Below are 20755 nucleotides of genomic sequence, written 5' to 3'. Positions count from 1 at the left end.
CTCCTAACGGCGACCAGAATATCACTTTACCCTAACCTAACTTAATTCACTGATTAGGAAGAGTAGATTGGGTTAGGTTAGGCTATATTAAATTCCCAGGTGCCATTGTTACGTATCCGTCTTGGAAATTTCCTTATATGGTGTTACAAACCCTTCTCAAGAAATTTCCTTATATGGAATCGGATGTGTGCACCCGACACCAACCGTCTTCTAGAAAATTCGAGACCAACGCAAAGCAAGGGCGCGGTCCTACGGGTCACGTAGAGTCAGTCCCCACCACCCTTTTTACTCTAGTTTTTAAGTATAAAAAGGGTGGCGACAAGGGCACCTCGGGTCTAGTTGAAGTCTAGAATCAGTTCGATACACGTCAGTACGTTCTTTTTCGGATAATCTCTGCAACGAGGAAACTCTGCGAGATCGGGTATTCAAGTCCCTTTCAAGCACTCACAGTAACTATACAGTACGTTGTCGGCTGTTAAGCATTATTATAATCGTTGTAATCCGCCCCCGTTTGCTCGTGTTCGTGAAAACCGAGAAGGATTAGATTCTTGCTTCGCGGAATCGAAACTAAACTTTATTTATTCAACTCATTTCAAACGTGCAACCTAGAGTTCAATTCATTGAATACCGCGACAATTACACACAACAATTGTAAGGTCCGGAATAGAGAATAAACTCATATGTACTAGTTTAATTTACATACTATTGTACAGTTATATTTACTGTCCAGAAACCCACTAAGGTGTACCTTTACCGCTCGAGGTACATCAATCAAGTTACGAGACCTAATACTAACGCTTCCTGCGGCTCCCTACGTTAGCCATACGTAGGTTCGTCCTCCACTCTACACCTTTCCTGTGGCTCCCTACGTTAGCCATACGTAGGTTCGTCCACCATAGCCAACCTCCTGGAGCTCCCTACGTTAGCCATACGTAGGTTCGTCTCCACGTCTACTTCCTTAGGCTCCCAGTGTTAATAACAACACTGGTCAAGCCATTAACAATTACCATTTACCTAAATTAAGCCCCGGCTACGCAGCCGCCCCCTCCGGATCGTAACAAAACTGGTGACAGCGGTGGGATCCACTGAATAAATATCCGTAAGGATACCGTGGATACAACTGGACTTGTATTATAATTGTTCTATAGGATTTTCGCGTTAAAATGCCAGAAACCAGGCTTTCGGCTGACGAAGTCGCGAATCTTACCTTAACAATGGCTAATTCTATGGCCTTGTTAACACAGCGTAATTGTATTCAATTCGCTACCGCGCCGATACCCACTTTCGATGGCGAGAATCCAGCTTTGTCGGTTTTCGCTCAGAGTGTAGAAAACGGGCTCGCGTTAATACCAGATACGTCGGAAACAGAGTATCTGAGTATCGTGTTGACTAAACTCACCGGTCCGGCGCGGATTAGTATCCAAGATAAACAATTCAACAAGAACTCTGTACACAACCAATATTACAATATCCAGATTTTGAACGACCATTTGTTATCACGACGGATGCTTCGGATCATGCGATTGGGGCAGTTTTAAGCCAAGGGGAAATTGGACGAGACTTACCAATTGCATACGCTTCTCGAAGTTTGAATCCAGCCGAAAGAAATTATTCAGCAACGGATAAGGAGTGTCTAGCCATGGTATACGCAGTACAGTATTTCCGACCATATGTCTTCGGACGAAGATTTACACTTGTCACGGATCATCGACCGCTGGTTTGGTTACATTCAGTTAAAGACCCCACTTCACGGCTAGTAAAATGGAAATTAAGACTCTTAGAGTACGAGTACGATGTTATTCACAAGCCTGGGAAAATAAACAAAAACGCAGACGCTTTATCCCGGAACCCTCCTACAGTCTGTCTCCCTTTGATTCCACGAGAAGACAAGGAGTTCAAAGTGCCAATACCAAACCCGGACCCTCAGCCGGATACCATTGGTCGACGCATCCATGAATTGCGACGAGATCGGGAGAAAAGACCAACATACACGGAAGATACCAGCAGTTCTGATGAAGCGACAATCACGCCTCAACCCCGATCAATTAGAAGAAGGAAAATACATCAAGATCCAACCGACAGGATCACACCAATCATAAAATCACCATTACCTACCCCTTCACAAAATCTGTTGGAACTACGGGATGATATCAACCTAACCTCTCCATTTATGCCAATAGCGCATTCCACTCAAACCGCTGGTCATTTCATACCAAGTCCAACCACTTCCGAGACTCCACAAAATACTGCAGATTTAATATCTTTCGACGAAGAGGAAAACAGTCAGACTACCATAAGGCCTGCGTCTACTGTCGTGGAACTACCTGACCCTCCTACACCACCAACAGACGGGCCAGATGTCCAAGGTTTACAACCACCCCTACAACCTGCCAGACCGCAGACTCCACCGGGTACACAAATTCAAGAAAGCACTCCAATGCACTTTAGTAATACTCTGCCCATCTGCTATGAATCAGCAGCGGACTCATTATCATCACACCCAGAAGACTCATCATCGGAAGAAGAACAAGATGATTACGGCCGCTGTAAAATAATAAATTGCGAAGAAACGCTCATCACCACAAAGGGAAACTACGCACACTTGACATCCGCAGATTGCCAACTAATTGATCCTGGAGGAAGAATGCTTGTCGATGTTGGCTATCTCGGAAAGGAGGACCTCTGCAACAATAATCCAAAGAAAGGCCAAGTCATTACCACATCCAGGCAAGAATTTCAAATCTTTACCGTTTTTGTTACACGGAATTTTTGGGAAGAAATCAAAGAAGAAGACGTCGTTTCGGCACTGCAAAACTTGAGAACCGCTCTCAGAGAAACCAGGACAACAAATATTCGACTGACTATAACCAGGAAGCAGGATCGACCTACCATTCAGAGATATCAAGCCCTGATTAATAAAGTATTTAAAGATACCAGCATAGAGATTACCCTATGCCTGGGAACAATAAGGTTACCATCTGAAAACACCCAAAAACAAATAATAGAGAAAGCCCATAGCAGTTTATTAGGAGGACATAAAGGAGTAACAAAAACCTACAAACGTATAAGAGCAAAATATTCATGGCCAAGAATGAGAAATGATATTCAAGAGTTCATCAGGAAATGCAAAAGCTGTCAGGAACAGAAGTTGGTAAGAGCGAAAACTCGACAACCGATGCTAATCACAGACACACCATTGGAAGCGTTTGATAAAATCGCTCTAGACACTGTTGGACCACTCCCTGAGACTTCTGGGGGAAACCGCCACATCTTAACCATGCAGGATAACTTGACCAAATATTGCATAGCCGTTGCACTACCAAACATCAAAGCTACAACCATAGCTGATGCGTTCGCGAGACATTTCATTTCAATTTTCGGAACACCTCGTGAAATTTTAACGGATAGAGGAACAAGCTTTATGGGAAAAGTCATGACGCACTTGGCAGAAATTTTCAAAATTAAACAAGTTACTACTTCAGGTTACAGACCACAAACCAATGGTTCTCTGGAGAGAAGTCATATCGTACTTATAGAATACTTAAAACATTACATGGATTCATACGAGGACTGGGACCTGTACCTACCTTTCGCAACGCTATCCTACAACACGTCAGTTCACGAAGCTACCAATTTCACCCCGCACGAGCTGATCTTTGGAAAACCAGCCCGACAACCAAGTTCTTTTCCAGAAGGAGAAGAATTGGATACTTATGGAACTTACCTCATTCATCTAATCACAAGACTGACTGAAACCCGCAACATAGCAGCAGATAATTTAAACACCGCAAAGGAACGATCCAAACGATATTACGATAGACACGCAAGACCAGTTCAATTCAAAATTGGAGACTCAGCTTACGTATTAAAGGAACCAAGAAGCAAATTAGATCCCCATTATGTCGGGCCATATGAAATAATAGACGTAACCGATTTAAACAATGTCGTCTTAAAAGCAGAAAATAATAAAATCATCACTAAACATCAAGATAAACTCAAAATCGCATATTCCGAATAACACAACCTCTATCCTTGCAGATAACAATCATGGATCGAATTACCACGCTACTGCTGTTCATCGGGTTGGCGATGAATTTGGACGCATCAGATGACGTTGGAATAACGACATTTGAACAGAACACGGGATTGTACTTTGAAAAATTACCACCTCTGAAGATCTACCATATTCAATGGCGTTTGGTTACCTCAATAGAAATCAAAAACTATCTTCGACACCGCCCAATGCTGGACGAACACGTGCACCAGATTGAAATGATTTGCAAGGATCATAACTTCACCAATTGCCCAAGCCAACTGTATAGACAACAATTGCGGGACAAGCTGGCGCAGACAGACAGATACAGCGATCTCTTGAAGGCTTTTACGGGAGACATCCCCAAGGAACAATACCACAGGATTAGAATCAGAAGAAGCGCCCCTCTTTCTTTCATTGGAACAATTAGCAAGGTACTGTTTGGGACCCTCACAGAAGACGATGCTCACTATTACAACCACGAATTGGATAAATTATACACCGGTCAAGGACAGATGGCCGAAATAATAGCAAATCAAACTTACATCATGCGTTCTGAATTCGACAACCTCCACGCACAACTCCTAAACACAACGTTAGAAGCTCACTTTATAATGAATGAGGTTATCACTCTGGGGAAAGAATTACATAAAACTCAGACTGAAATCAAGGGAATGGAGATCAGGAACCTCTTGTTAGGGTGGACTGACCAACTGGACAAAGCCATTCAGGAATATCACTCAAGCCTGATCATCATCATAGATGCTATTCTTTTTGCTAAACAAGGGACTCTTCATCCGGCAATTTTGTCGCCACAACAGCTACTAGATGCAGCAAGGAAAATAATGGATTCTACCACTTATGAATTTCCCCTGACACCTACAGAAATACTTTCGGAACAATTCAGCGGAATTGCGAAATTTCATGTAACGTATACCAAAGGAAGAATACTATTTGAACTCATCGTCCCTCTACTGGATACTACAGTTTACGACCTGTATAAAGTACATTCGAGCCCAATAACCCAGGTAAAGGGTACAACAACGTTAACTGTTTTTATCAAACCTAGCACCCCATACCTCGCCGTAGCTATGAACGGCATAACATACGTCACTCCCGACGAAGAATATATCCGACAATGCTACAACCTCCACGGACACTACATCTGTCAAGCTACGATTCCAATAGCTTATCTGAGGAACAAACCAACCTGTGAGACGGAGCTCTTGACCCAGACAACCATGGACAGCTGGAACATGTGCGACGTCCGCCTGACGCCAACCTTCAAGGACCTTTGGCAACCACTATTATATAAGCAAGATTGGTTGTTCTATGTGAAGGAAGGGAAAAAGATATATTTCTACTGTAGGGGCCGGTCAGCTGGTTCACAATACATTCAGGGAACAGGGATCTTGAAATTAAAACCAGGCTGTACTGCAATAACGGATTCAACAAGAATTCGGGCATTGGATACAATCGAATCGACAGAAGAATTCACTTACGCACCGACAATATCTTTAGATATAACAAGAATTTTGCCGGATTTTGGTGATCACCACATGGAGGCAATCAAGCAGTTAACCAATTCAAACATTTCGCAAGCGCAACCTACCAACAATTGGCCAAAAAACGAGGCGACCATTTCGCTAATGCAGCTAGAAGAAAAGGCACGGACTCTTGCAGAACACCACAAAACCAGGAACCAGATACGCGTAGGAACTTACGCGGGTGGGAGTGTCGCAATCTTACTAATCATTATCGCTGTACTTTGTTTAGTCCTGTTATATCTCAAGTTCAAATACCAACCTAGCCCTGCTCCTGAAGGAATGGAGAATAGTTACCTAAGAAACAGAAGTTTAGAGGATACAGATGCTACCACAACCAATATGCAGCCACCGAGAGCTCCTTCAGTGGTTGTCCAAAACATAAACAAGCCTATTGCACGAATGTCCACTACTATAATATAAACAGGATCTAGGTATAAGAAGAGCGGAGACAACTCCACTCTTCCATAACGTAAAGATCCAGCATGGAATCGAGATACCAGCAAACGGAGCAGGGTGAAGGCCAAAGGACGATCGCAATACAAACGGGACAAATGGGTAGTTGGCTCAAGGAGTACCGCACCGGGTCCATTATAAGGTCACAGGGACCTTTCCAGCCAGGCAGCGGCAAGTTCAACCTTGGACGTGCCAGCCAGACACGAGACCCAATGGCAATCGACCAGGGAACCTCAATGGCAACGCAACGAGGAAAGGAGAACCGACAACCTGCGGTGTCCTACATCTGGGAGAATGGGTTGCTCCTGGCCCAGATCACCGATGACAACATCACAACCTGGACGCCGGGTGATAGCCTGAGGAAACGCAGGAAACTGCGCCCAGGCACCCCTCCACCAACATGGGACCAGCCACTCCAAGGACCAGCATCCAACCGATCAACCAGCAACGGTGGCCATCAATCAAAGACTCCCTAAGCTAAGTCCCCACATATACACAATTACATACACGCACACCACACATCGCAATAGTTCAGTTCAAAAGTAATAGAATCATTTGGCAATTTTGGTGTACTCATCCGACTCCGAATGGTGAAAGCATCGTAACAAACGATGTTTCATCTTAGAGGGGAGATGTTACGTATCCGTCTTGGAAATTTCCTTATATGGTGTTACAAACCCTTCTCAAGAAATTTCCTTATATGGAATCGGATGTGTGCACCCGACACCAACCGTCTTCTAGAAAATTCGAGACCAACGCAAAGCAAGGGCGCGGTCCTACGGGTCACGTAGAGTCAGTCCCCACCACCCTTTTTACTCTAGTTTTTGAGTATAAAAAGGGTGGCGACAAGGGCACCTCGGGTCTAGTTGAAGTCTAGAATCAGTTCGATACACGTCAGTACGTTCTTTTTCGGATAATCTCTGCAACGAGGAAACTCTGCGAGATCGGGTATTCAAGTCCCTTTCAAGCACTCACAGTAACTATACAGTACGTTGTCGGCTGTTAAGCATTATTATAATCGTTGTAATCCGCCCCCGTTTGCTCGTATTCGTGAAAACCGAGAAGGATTAGATTCTTGCTTCGCGGAATCGAAACTAAACTTTATTTATTTAACTCATTTCAAACGTGCAACCTAGAGTTCAATTCATTGAATACCGCGACAATTACACACAACAATTGTAAGGTCCGGAATAGAGAATAAACTCATACTAGTTTAATTTACATACTATTGTACAATTATATTTACTGTCCAGAAACCCACTAAGGTGTACCTTTACCGCTCGAGGTACATCAATCAAGTTACGAGACCTAATACTAACGCTTCCTGCGGCTCCCTACGTTAGCCATACGTAGGTTCGTCCTCCACTCTACACCTTTCCTGTGGCTCCCTACGTTAGCCATACGTAGGTTCGTCCACCATAGCCAACCTCCTGGAGCTCCCTACGTTAGCCATACGTAGGTTCGTCCACCATAGCCAACCTCCTGGAACTCCCTACGTTAGCCATACGTAGGTTCGTCTCCACGTCTACTTCCTTAGGCTCCCAGTGTTAATAACAACACTGGTCAAGCCATTAACAATTACCATTTACCTAAATTAAGCCCCGGCTACGCAGCCGCCCCCTCCGGATCGTAACACCATCATAGCTACGATACATTAAAATCATGAATGCAGAAGTACACAAGGTATATATTGGTCATTGGTCGCCGTGCTGTTGCCTGCAGAAACAGTAGAAAAGCGGCGATCCCATACTAATGCGTACGTTGTCACGGACACACACGGATGGCCAGAATTCAATGTGTTAGTTTCAACAGTTTTTCGAAAATATCTCGAAAACTAAGGCCGAGCGGCAGTTATATGTACAGGAAAAAGTTGTTCAAAATGTTGAGTTTTACAATATATTTAAATTTCATAAAAATCGGTGAGGTGTAACCTAATCTCAATAATTACCGAATTTGCTACAAACTGCTACACACGATCTGTACAGAAGAATGGTGAAATTCTGATTACTTAAGAAAAGCAGTCCAAAAATAAATCTGTTGCCAGATTTATTAAAATTTTTTTAGACAGATATGTTAGTATATTCTTTCAGTATAGAATGTGTTATTCTGCTGGATTTTCCCGATTCTCCTGAAAGTATCTGACGCTGGCTTGAGTGAGTTCTTGAATGCTGGCGAACGTAGAAAAAGACAAATAGCGAAAGAGAAAGAGGTCCGAGAATTAAAGGGCCCGAGAAAAAACATTTGAGTGAGACAATATTAATTGAACAATAACTTTTTTATTTTGCATTGTTGCTAAATGAGACTTTTACCAATGTAATTGTAAGGATCTTCTGATTAAAATAAGACCAAACACCATATAATTTGCATTATTTTTACTTATTTAGATATAAATAAGTAAATAAAAATTATAATTCAAATTATACCATGTTTGATCTTGTTTTAATCGAAAAATCTCACAAATGCACTAGTAAAAGTTTCATTGAAAAAAGATCTGTCATTCGTCATTACAAAACAAGGAAGCGAAAATGCAGAATAATTACGCAAAATGAGATAAGTTTTTAATAAGGTTAAAAGTTGATACTGTATTATAACAATTACTAAATTATATTTTTATTTGTTTCCTAAATATATTATAGAAAGGTAAAATATTCAGCATCGTATAAGCGTGGACCAGCTGCAACAGTTGCCGGAAACCTGATGAAATACGTAGTACAAATTAACTAAAAAATCAAACTGTACTTTTCTGTCTTTCATTTTAATGATTATTCACAGAATAAAATGATAATAGTTGTAACGAATAAAAAATAAACCTAACCAACCGTAAAAAATTGAAATTTCTTTATATCCTTACATTCTATCCTAACCAATTTTCCTCGTATGTCTTCGCATTTACGTATTGTAATAAATAGAATAACAGTAATATCTAATTGAAGAAATCACTTTTGTATCACGTACATACATATGTATGTATATACAGGGTGTCATGTAACGCATTTTCACGCTCCTAGATGGTGGTAGGGGGGGTGATTCTGAACAACTTTTTCCTTTGCGAAAAAGTGGTCCGAAGTTTCCTTTTTGAATTATTAAGCAAAAACACTGACCAATCCGAGCGCGTATAACGCGCGGGCTCAGGGACGGCAGCGTCGGCTACAAAGCGGAGCTTGACGTAGGTCGCGAACGAACGGCTCGGCACCCCGTTAGCATAGCACAATAAAAAAATTAAACTAGTTAAACATTTTTTGTTGTTGTTCAAAACGAATACGGAATCTAATCTCTTGTCGCCTGTCATTATGTAAAAAAGGAAATTTTAGACATTCTAAATAACAAATAAAAATGTTTGAAATGAAATAATGAATACAAATTTTAAAACAATTTCAGTGAAACTTACCCATTCGTTCGTAAACTTAATATTGTGCTATGCTAACGGGGAGCCGAGCCGTTCGTTCGCGACCTACGTCAAGCTCCGCTTTGTAGCCGACGCTGCCGTCCCTGAGCCCGCGCGTTATACGCGCTCGGATTGGTCAGTGTTTTTGCTTAATAATTCAAAAAGGAAACTTCGGACCACTTTTTCGCAAAGGAAAAAGTTGTTCAGAATCACCCCCCCCCCCCCCCCCCCCCCCCCCCCCCCCCCCCCCCCCCCCACCTACCATCATCTAGGAGCGTGAAAATGCGTTACATGACACCCTGTATATAAAACTTAAATATTAAAAAAATATAAATAAAGGAAGCAGTTCAACTCCTTTTTTTAACTGCTTCCCAAGTTAATGTACGTCACAACGTTAATGTATTAAAAATGTATTTTTATGTATTAAAAAAACGTTAATGCATTAAGAATCAGAACTGAAATCGTAAAATCGGGATTCGAACTGATTCTCCTGGTTTCTTAATTCAGCCATATTGCCATGGACGAAATTATATTATTTTGTCGATTCGTCGATGCTGCTGCCACGTACTTTAGCGGTTTGAGCATCGAGCCGATAACGTAGAAATGACGAAAGCAGCCGAACTCTGCCAAATAACGGCGGTAGGGGAGTCACTAGGACGTCGTGGGACGTCGTGGAGAGGGTAAAAATTTGTCCCACGTACCACGGTTCTGGCATCACTGCCTAGAACCGCCTTATTTGTGATGCTCATCCGCCAAACTGTGTAATATCCTGCTTGAGGGGAGCAGCCCATATATGTACTAAATCGGAGCCGAAATGACAACAATACTTGATTGGATTAAAAATCCATTTCAAAATTTCAATGATAAAAATCAGAATTTATTACTGACAGAACAGGAACAACTGATTGAACTATTAACAGATTCTACGTTAAGATGCAGATACGAATGAAAAGATCTTCTTGATTTTTGGTTAAGAATTTACACAGAACACTCTCAAATTTCTGCAAAAGCTATAAAAGCCTTAATGCCCTTCGTTACAACATATTTGTGCGAAAAGTGGTTTTCAACATATGTCGGAACAAAAACAAAATACAGAAATAAATTGTATGCTGAACCTGAAATGCGTTTACAAATAACGACAATAGAACTTGACTTTAAAGTTTTGTGCAAAACAAAGTGTTGGAACAGTATAGAAAATTCCCCATTAAAAAATACCAGGCGCAATAAAACACTTGGGTTTTTCCAAGTCGTTTTATTGCAGATGACGTTTTGCTCCTTGGTCGTGTCGAGGAGTAAGTATACCTGAAGAGGTAGACTTTTCGTAGGTATAAGTTTTGGCGACCTTTTATAGTTTTCGGACAGTTCGATGTAAGCATCGGTTCGGACAGGACAGGACGTCCTGGTTTTGTATTTCATTATCTTTTCCACTTTTAATAAAGTTATTTTTTCACTAGAGACGATCTGAATAACCTGCTTCCTACATATATCCTCAACACAAAACAAGCTCATTCCAGTCATTAAAACTGAAAATTTTATTTGTATATATTAACTTTATAATACTTTTTTAACTTTTATTATAATATAATAAAAGAATATTAAAACGTTTTTCTTTATATGTACTACCTAGATTGTGAATATTCTATTGTTTATGATCCTGGTTCCGTGAAATAATTTTATACTCATAAGGATTCCTTAAATTGACAAAGTTTGAAGACCACTCCCTTACAGTAAGACAGCAACGAAATATTTTGCGAGAAATAATAAAAAAAAACCCCTTCGTCAGTGCTCCAACTTTATTTGTCAACATTGCGACATCATCGGGCGAAAAAGTTAGTACTCAGACTGTGAGAATAGCGAAAAAGAAACCGTTCGTAAGTGAAAAGAATATGAAAAAACGACTCCATTTTGCTAAAACGTACATACATAAGCCAATGGAGTTCTGGAAGACAATAATAATATTCTCTGATAAGAGCAAATTTAACATTTTTGGTTCTGATGGAAAGAGGTTTGTGTGGAGGAGACCTTCGACCGACGATGAAACACGTTGGGGGTGTCTACCGTACAATGAAGTAAGAAATCTTGCATTCATTGATGTAACAATGCAATTAGGTCCACGACGACGACGACCCGAAGCACACAGCCATGAAAGCACAGAAGTAGGTACTTTACAACGTGTCTAGACGACTTTCCATACCACCACAATCACCTCTAGAAATTCGGAATTTAGAAATTTGGAAAAAGAAGGTAACTAACAAAAATGATTTGAAAACTGCACTATTAGAACATTTCTTCACGTGTTACTAAAAATCTCGAGGCTGCAAATAGTAATTAATGCCAAAGAAATGTAAATATTAAACATTTGGTTTGTATTCGCTAAATGAAAACATAATGCATTTTTTAAATAAATTGCAAGCGCACCACTACTTTTTTGACTATGAAATTTTCTTTTATTCTTTCTGACTTCCTCAAATTACATTATTCAGCATGTTACAAGACATTAAAGGATATGTTTTATATTAATATATCACTTAGAGATATAAAGATATTTTTAAATAAGCGAGTATGCCAATACTTTTTTTACCCATTGTACATGCAATGTATCTATATTCTAACAAGACATTACATAGCATATGAACAATACATTGTTGACCAGTCACGAGTTAACTCGTGTTTGCACTTGCATTGACTACTTTGATTTTCAAGACCCAGGATAATATGGCATATTGTGAAATTTTTACAATATATCATGTTATTATTGTAAAATTACCAGTCAACAAAGTGTTCGGTTGGCTTATATAAAATGTCATTTATCCATAGAGATCTATCCTAACCACTGTGTAAGCTGTATCTATTTTTCCCAAGTAAGGTTGTGGGAGAGACACTACAATTTGGATGCAAGAGTTTTAGTACTAAAGTACTAAGAGTTTTAGTGCGTAGCTTGCTAAAATCAAATTTCAGGATAATGGGAAAAGTCTAATCTAGTTCTATACCTTGCTACACCCAGATTTGTTATTGGATAATGCAAGGATAAATGGATCCAAATCTAATACTTTTGATGATTTGTTGCTGTCTCACTTCTTCCATCAGTTTACACTTACAGCAGAATGCAATGAATTTCCAAAGTCTGAATTTCATAAGATCTTAGGTAGTAAATGTTGCTTAGTAATTAATAGTTATACATCATCTTAAATAAGAAGCAGTATTTTAAAATACACAAGCATTATCTACCAGTAATACCTACAGTTAATTGTAAAAAATAATTTCTTGTAGCTACGAATGGTTTGAATCTTCAAGCAAACTATTTTTTATAAATATAAGTGAATATTAACTTTGTAACAATACAATGAAAATTGTTTTGAAAAGAATTAATTTATCACTAGAAGAATGTAATACAAATGTAAAAGCTAATAATCATTAATCTACAAAATTTAGAAATGGACATCCTTCATTAAAAAAAACTTATAAAGAGATTTACAATAATAAAATAATAAAGAGCAAATAATCGTGGACAAAAATATCAAAAAAATACACTTTTACAAATGCACAAATTATTTTGATTAAACATATCGTTTTTATAAGGGAAAAGATCATGTACTTTTAAGACTTCACTTTACAAAAGAACACTTCAGATACACTAACCTAATTGTACATGGAAAAATACGTACAGCAGAAATGAAGGATATACATATGTAATTTCTTAATGACGATATATCATTTATTTGGTTTGATATTTTGCAATTCCAATTCAACAAGCGTATAAAAAAAATTACCTAACATACATCAAAACAATTACATTTCTAAAATATAAGTATCCATTTATACTTACCTTGAATAAATCCAGGATGTCGTCCGACCTCGTATGTTGTTTTTACTCCCATTTCAATTCGAGTTTTTCTCAATTTCATTCGCACTGAAATTATATTTGTGCGTTTTAGCAAAATAGAAATACAGGATTGCCTCGAAATAATCACGTGGCTCGGGACCGAACAGTTGCTTATTTCGAAGCAATACTGTACTTTTATCAAACATCTGATTTTACACAAATCAAAAAGTATCCTTACCATCTCTGTACGAATAAAATGATGCACTGCCGTGCCAGTTTCCTTCTAACCGTTTACCCCCTACGATGGCACAACACCGCTGCGCAGAACCACCGATGTATTGCCCGCAAAGCTGTCCTTCTCAGGGGACATCTTGTCATCGGTGCACTATACATATGTACGATGATTCTAAAATTCGGAAAGATTTCACAGTTGCATCGTTTGAGTTCTACGCAGCGCGATCGCGCTGTTCTGATTTCATGTCGAAGAGATCCACTACATATCACCTTGATGTGAAATAAAAAAAGATACGGTGAACTTGTAGAAAAGCTACTCCCCCTCCAATTTCGTTCATTTTGAAATATGTTGTAAAAGTCGATATTGTAAGCAACTTTTTTCCTTTAAGCTATATGTCGGACTCCATTAATTTACGAGATATTCACGAAAGAATATTGTTACTACTACCGGCTGCTACCGGCTCTCTTGCCTACCGTTGCTATAGGCAACAACGTGTGGTCCGGTTCCTATTCATACAACGGGTGAGCTGAGAAATCAAATTATAACATTTGCTCGCGTGGCCGGCCGCCTTTCGGCGGCCGGAATATTGCTGTAGTCTAACCTAACCTAACCTGACCTAGACGTACAAGTAACTGAAAAATAAAATACCACCAACATTAGTTTTAATCAATGTGCACCACGAAGAGGTTGATAGGCGGATTTTGCACATCAAGTGTATGTGTACACTGAGTTGCAATGAACTTGTCGCAGTGAAGTTGGCTCCAGATTTACTGACACATTCACGCCGCGTCGGTGAGTCGATCTCGCCCATCGTCTCACCGACGCGGCGTGAATGTGTCAGTAAATCTGGAGCCAACTTCACTGCGACAAGTTCAATGCAACTCAGTGTACACTCAGTCCCATCGAAGTTGTCGCAGTGAAGTTGGCGCGCTAACGCAATCACGCCGCGGCGGCGTTAGCGCGCCAACTTCACTGTGACAACTTCGATGGGACTCATTGTACACTGAGTTGCATTGAACTTGTCGCAGTGAAGTTGGCTACAAATTCACTAACGCATTCACGCAGCGTCGGTGAGCCAATGGCGAGATCGGTTCACCGACGCTGCGGCGAGAATGTGTTAGTGAATTTGTAGCTAACTTCACTGCGACAAGTTCAATGCAACTCAGTGTACACTGAGTCCCATCGAAGTTGTCGCAGTGAAGTTCGCGCACTAACACATTCACGCCGTGTCGATGAGCCGATGGGCGAGGTGCCGACGACGCGGCGTGAATGTATTAGTGAATGTGTAGCCAACTTCACTGCGACAACTTCGATGGGACTCGGTGTACTTACATGCCTTGAACAGTATACATGTACTATGTTACCGTTAAATTGCGGAAATCAGTTATTCTGCAGATTACCTACTGTGCACCGATGACAAGATGTCCCATGAGAAGGCCGCAAATCTGATTGGTCAGAATGCAAGGGAGACACCTCATTTCACACGCATTTTCAATTCTAGCGAGCTATTGGCTAAAACGATCACGCACACTAATTCAGACCGTGTGACGAAGAAAATCGATGAGACGTATCGAAACTAAGTGAGATAGTGCGAGGCGAGCATTGGCGTAGACATACAGTGGATCCGAAAAGTAGTGGCATATGCTTTAAAACAGAATAATTGGGGTATACTTCGGAAAGGCCCTATCACCCCAGGACAACCAAACTTCGGATTTATAGTAATTGAGGGACGAGAAATCGAATGAGACCATTTTCAGAACTGGCAAATAAACCGTTCTCGAAATATACAGGGTATTCTAAAAGTGCGGAAACCCCCTATTACCTCGATAAGAACGCATTTTCACGGAAAATGACTAACCTAACCTAGGTTAGGTTACTATAATTACTATAAATCCGAAGTTTGGTTGTCCTGGGGTGATGGGGCCCTTCGGAAGTTTCCCCTAAATGAAGTACGAAATGATTAACGGTAGGTCAAAAGACCCGACCCTCGTAAACACAGAAATCCTACGCCTATGTAACGTGCGTCGTCAAAAACCCAAACGTTGGCGTTACGAAAGCGTCAAACGGTGGGGAACTGGCGGAGCGAATGTGGGTCCCCCCTTGCCCCAGTGCCGTCCCGCGGGACATCTTGTCATCGGTGGACAGTAGGTAATGTGCAGATTAACTAGAGTGATCCGTTAATGTGTGGAAAATTATTTCATTTCTCACATTACCTACTAGGCACTCGTTAAAGTGAAAATATGATCTAATTTCAGACATTTTTTTTCCTGCAACAAAAAAACAAAATTATGGAACTTCGTTCCATGAGCCCTGTGGAGCAAAAAATGAAACATCCCTCACGAGTTGAACAACATATTAAATTCGTTTTGCTGACCGGGGGGCTGCGCCCCCCAGACCCCCCTTACATACTGCACTAACTAATACTGATACCCATTTTTAATATAAGGAAATAATAAAGACAATTTACAAAGTAACATATTTATTTAAATAAAACAATTATATCAAAAATGGGTATCTGTATTAATTACTGCAGTTTTCAGGGGGGGTCTGGGGGGCGCAGCCCCCCAGTAGGCGGGACAAATTGAATACTTTAAATGTTAATAACTTTTTTATTTATGAATTTTTTGCGATGCCCCTTCATATAATAGCTATTTGTAAGTATGAAAAATAAAAACAAGCGGCGACGACAAAATAGTAACGAAACCAAACTAAAAGTGGTGGGATAGAGCAGAAGAAGTGAGGGAAGGAAATGAGAGAAACACACTTTCGCACTTTAACGATACGGAAGCCGTTAAGGGCACAGACTCCTTCGAGGCCTCCTCCGAATCGATGTAAGCGCCATTGGAAAGAATCGGCCAATCATGAAAACACTTAATTGAGAAATTTGACATTTGACAGTGTGACATCTAACGTCATTATGCAGAATAATAAACAAAAGTGAGGTGGCATAGTTGCCAAATCATATCATTTGAGAGTTCTTTCGCAGTGTTGCCGCATCTGTGACCATCTAGCAAAATGAATTTGCTCGAGCCGAGTAAGATTTTGATTCCTGGCGGATATAGAAAAGGATAGCACGAGAGAAAGAGAAGGAGTATCATGAATTGAAACAACGTAGGGCCGATCGGCGGAAATATAGAGTCATACGCTACGGCAGATTCGATGAGACTCTGTAATACACATAACGTACGCGACTATAAAACTTATAGGAATAAAAACTACATGGCATTAATAATTTCAGGAAAGGAATTAAAAAGTAAAGACATGTAAATTGATCTATAATATACAATATTTATTGATTGAAATATAATCAATAAATATAAACAATGCTTCTTCTTTCTCCGCGACATTTACATCGTCGGTTACCATGACAGCTACTCCAGCCACGTGTTATTGAAATTTTTTTCATCTGAAATAATGAATTTTAATATAATTGTACCTGCATATGCAGGGTGTCCCAGTCTAACGATAAGTGTGACACAATTATATTAAAGTTCATTATAATATTTCAGATGAAAAACTTAATCAAGAAAATGCTATACGGTAGGAGGCGGCGGTGGCGGGCTGCCTATTATTGTTAACATATACTAAAAATATATATATGTATAAATAAACATTATAAATCATTACATTTCTTTATTTCTTATTCCCTTTTTGAAATTATTATGTCATGTAGTTTTCATTCCTATAAATTTTATGGTCGCGTACTTACGTTATATGTATTATTTCATTGCGGAGTGGACCGGCAATATGTAGTTACATTTATCGAGTTTTCACTATATATGGTGCAAGTTTTATAATTCATTTTTCTGACATACCATTTCAAGTATTCTACCTGTAATTTCATTGATAAAAAAATATGATTATAAATATGCATAAAAAAGTGTTATGGTTGCACACATTAGTAAGTATATGTAGTGTTTCATTCTCGGACCTCTTTCTCTCTCGAGCGCACTATTCTTTTCTATGTCTGGCAGGAATCAAAATCGGCTCGAGCCGATTCATTATGCTGATGATTACAATTGTAACAGATGTGGCAACAGCGTGACAGTAGTCTTACGATTAATACGTTGCGGCAACTATGCCTTACTTGTGGCTATATTCGCGTAGCCGTTGGTGGTGTCAAATTAGAATTTACATTTATCGACTGATTTGTGTTTTTATCGGTCTTGATGATAACATGGTCAAATATACCATAAATGCCTCTGACGGAGAATCATTGAACTATTCTTATGTCTATTTTACGTCTGATGCGTGCAAATCGTAGAATCGATTTTACGTCTTCCAGAAGTGATAAATTGTGAAAAATCGAATTTCAGTGATATTGTGCTAGTTCAAGGAAGGTCGGTCTGGTGTGCTATCGGTGAAAAAACCATTAAATCGTACAATATTTGCTAATATGCAGCCGAACGCAGCATTCGGCAGCCATGTTGTTTGCTTACAACAGCGTCTGTCTCAATCTTACAATTTCGAAAATACGATTTTTTTCAACGTATGGTGTTTATTAGCGTTCAAGCGGACCAGACCGACCTGTACCGAAGTCTACCCGCGTGTGCTGTACTCGCGAAAATTTGATTTATGCAATTATCAAGACGAAAAATCGATTCTACGAAATTGAATGTCTCTCTCGCGCATGACGTATACGTGCATGCTTTACGTTGATTGTGTGAGTGCACGCATACAGGTCATGGCACAAGGAGTCTGTGCCCTTAAGGGGGTAGACTAGGGTAATGCAGCGCGTTGACATTACCGGCAAAAATGGGCCTATTAATGGGTTTACGGGAATCGGTTATTTGTCCTTATAAGAGAACACATAGGGCTGGGTGAGAGCTCATTCGAAAGAGGAAGGTCCAATGCAGGGGGCTCAACCGATGGTTTAACGAGATTGTGTTGATATCTAATAATATGAGTGTCCAAAGTAGAGGAAAAATCGAGAAAATACGCCCGCTGAATCCAAGTACATTTTAAGTAACTATAACAGTAATGTGACTAAAACGATTTGTTGAGCCCCCTTCATTGAACCTTCCTCTTTCGAATGAGCCCTTATTCAGCTCAAGACCTTTTCATATAAGGACGAATAACCGATTCCCGTAAAAGCATTCCCAAAGACGAGTTCCGCCATTATCTGGATACTACAGAGCAAGTTACGTGACAAATTTAGTTCAGCTAGTAGTTATAAGGTGGCGTCTAAGTAGAAAGGCTGCCGATCTGGAATCGTAGCCAGAATCAAGCGTCAGCTTGATTACGTCACTCGAACTGTGCTACGAAGGCAAGCGAAAAAGGCAACAACGCCCGAACGCTGAGTGAGATGCACTACAGTCATGCTGTCCTTCTCTCATTCTGCATGTCGAGATTGTCCCTTTTCGCTAAGATTTGACTGCCGTCTGCTTGGATTTTTCACAGCACCCCATAACAAACCTCGCCCCATTCAAACTATATCGTATTTGGTATCATTTTAATCAGAAAAATTTCACCAATGCGCTAGTAAAAGTTTCACTAAAAAAAAGTCAAAAATAAAAAAGTTTTTTGATTCAATTAGTATTAATCACACCGATATGTTTCGGCTCTTTCCTTTGATCATTGGACCTCTCGCTCGCTCCTCCACTGTCTGTCCCTTTCTACGTTCACGCTTGGCTGGCCATCGCATATAATCCGAGATTCGACACCTCGGCTGAATACATATATGAATTGTTGCACATATTCAACTTTTACTGTATAGACGCGAGGTCCCTCCATTTATTAGTTCTAATAGTACCATAGTACTTTTTTATGCAGAATATTTCAAGGAGTTGACACAAGTAAAAAAAAAATGCAATCCATTTAAATAAAAAGTGGATTTGCATTTTTTGAGTGCATCGTTGCATTCACGAAGAAAATGAAATCACAGAAAAAGATACATTATCATACCATGACGTATCCTGTATACTTTTATTAATTAAAAAACATTTATTTAAAAAAGTTAATAACTTCTTCTAAAAATAATTCTCAGATTGCCCGTTCCTTCGGAGCAGGCATATATTTTTCAGCAGCGAGGAGTGCTACGGTGTGCTATGTAAAATCCACGCGTTTGGTCAGTCAGAATTTATCGGCGCGTGACAATTTTATCATTTGGGTTGAAAGAAAGATAGCATGATCACCGTACATCTCACTCTAAACGCGCGCCAATGTTTCGCTTTCGTTCTTCAGGCGTATCGTGGCGATGCCTCTGGCGAGATGAGCGTTTGAATGTGTTTGTAAAAATACTTGAGGGGCTGTTGCCTTCCTAGATCGTGTTGCGCGCACGCTAGCTGAGAATTAAACCTTTCAAGTTCGTAACAAAATACGCAAGTGGCTCCACCAGGCCCAACGAAAAAACTACTGTAATACCGACGTTCCGAATCGGTGACGTCACGTACTGTGTCTACCCCCTTAAGGTGGTAGGCACGGGTAATGCAGCGAGGTGACATTACCGGTAAAAATGGGCCTAAAAAGGGGTTCGGGATTTTTTGCTTTTCGTCCTTATATGAGAATATTTGAGGCTGGGTGAGGGCTCATTCGAAAGAGGAAGGTTCAATGCAGCGCGCTCTGGTCATGATTAAACGAGATTTTCCTAATATCTAATAATATGAGTGTCCAAATTGGAGGAAAAATCGAGAAAATACATCCGCAGAATTCAACGTATTTTTAGGTCACTAAAAGAGTTTTGTGACTCAAACGATGACCAGAGCGCGCTGCACTGAACCTTTCTCTTTGGAATGAGCCCTCACCCAGCCTCAAATATTCTCATATAAGGACAAAAAGCGAAAAATCGCGATTGCATTCTCACAGACGAGTTCCGCCATTATCTGGATACTACAGAGTAAGTCACGTAACAAATTTAGTTCAGCTAGTAGTTATAAGGTGGCGTCTAAGTAGAAAGGCTGCCGATTTGGAATCGTAGTCAGAATCAAGCATTACATTGATTACGTCACTCGAACTGTGCTGCGAAGGCAAGCGAAAAAGGCAACATCGCCCGAACGCTGAGTGAGACGCACTACAGTCATGCTGTCCTTCTCATATTCTGAATGTTGAGATTGTCCCTTTTCGCTAAGATTTGACTGCCGCCCGCCTGAATTTTTCACAGCGCCCCATAACAAACCTTGTCCCATTCAAACTATATCGTGTTTGGTATCATTTTAATCAGAAAAATTTCACCAATGCGTTAGTAAAAGTTTCAGTAAAAAAAAGTCAAAAATAAAAGTTTTATAGTTGAATTAGTATTAGTCACACCGATACGTTTCGACTCTTTCCTTTGATCATCGGA

The 20755-nt window shown here is 40.1% G+C and overlaps 1 protein-coding gene across 1 annotated transcript; it reads left to right on the top strand.

Moving 5' to 3' along the window:
* Window positions 1–5111: 5111 nt before the first annotated feature.
* On the top strand, window positions 5112–6741 carry LOC123987789. The gene is made up of 2 exons (XM_046285787.1): window positions 5112–5732; window positions 6418–6741. Exons 1-2 carry the CDS (start codon window positions 5125–5127, stop codon window positions 6512–6514), a joined length of 705 nt encoding a protein of 234 aa, XP_046141743.1. The 5' UTR covers window positions 5112–5124; the 3' UTR covers window positions 6515–6741.
* Window positions 6742–20755: the final 14014 nt, after the last annotated feature.

This window comes from Osmia bicornis, chromosome 5 (genome assembly GCF_907164935.1).
Source record: "Osmia bicornis bicornis chromosome 5, iOsmBic2.1, whole genome shotgun sequence".
NCBI classification, from domain to species: Eukaryota; Metazoa; Arthropoda; class Insecta; order Hymenoptera; family Megachilidae; genus Osmia; species Osmia bicornis.
The sequence above is the reverse complement of the archived record's forward strand: the minus strand, read 5'-3'. Positions and strand labels throughout refer to the sequence as shown.

Excerpts from the sequence above, each read along its gene's own strand:
- LOC123987789 (XM_046285787.1), top strand. The coding sequence starts at position 5,125 with ATGAACGGCATAACATACGTCACTCCCGACGAAGAATATATCCGACAA. Across the intron at positions 5,733-6,417 it reads GCAGAACACCACAAAACCAG|GCACCCCTCCACCAACATGG; the intron begins GAACCAGATACG and ends AACTGCGCCCAG.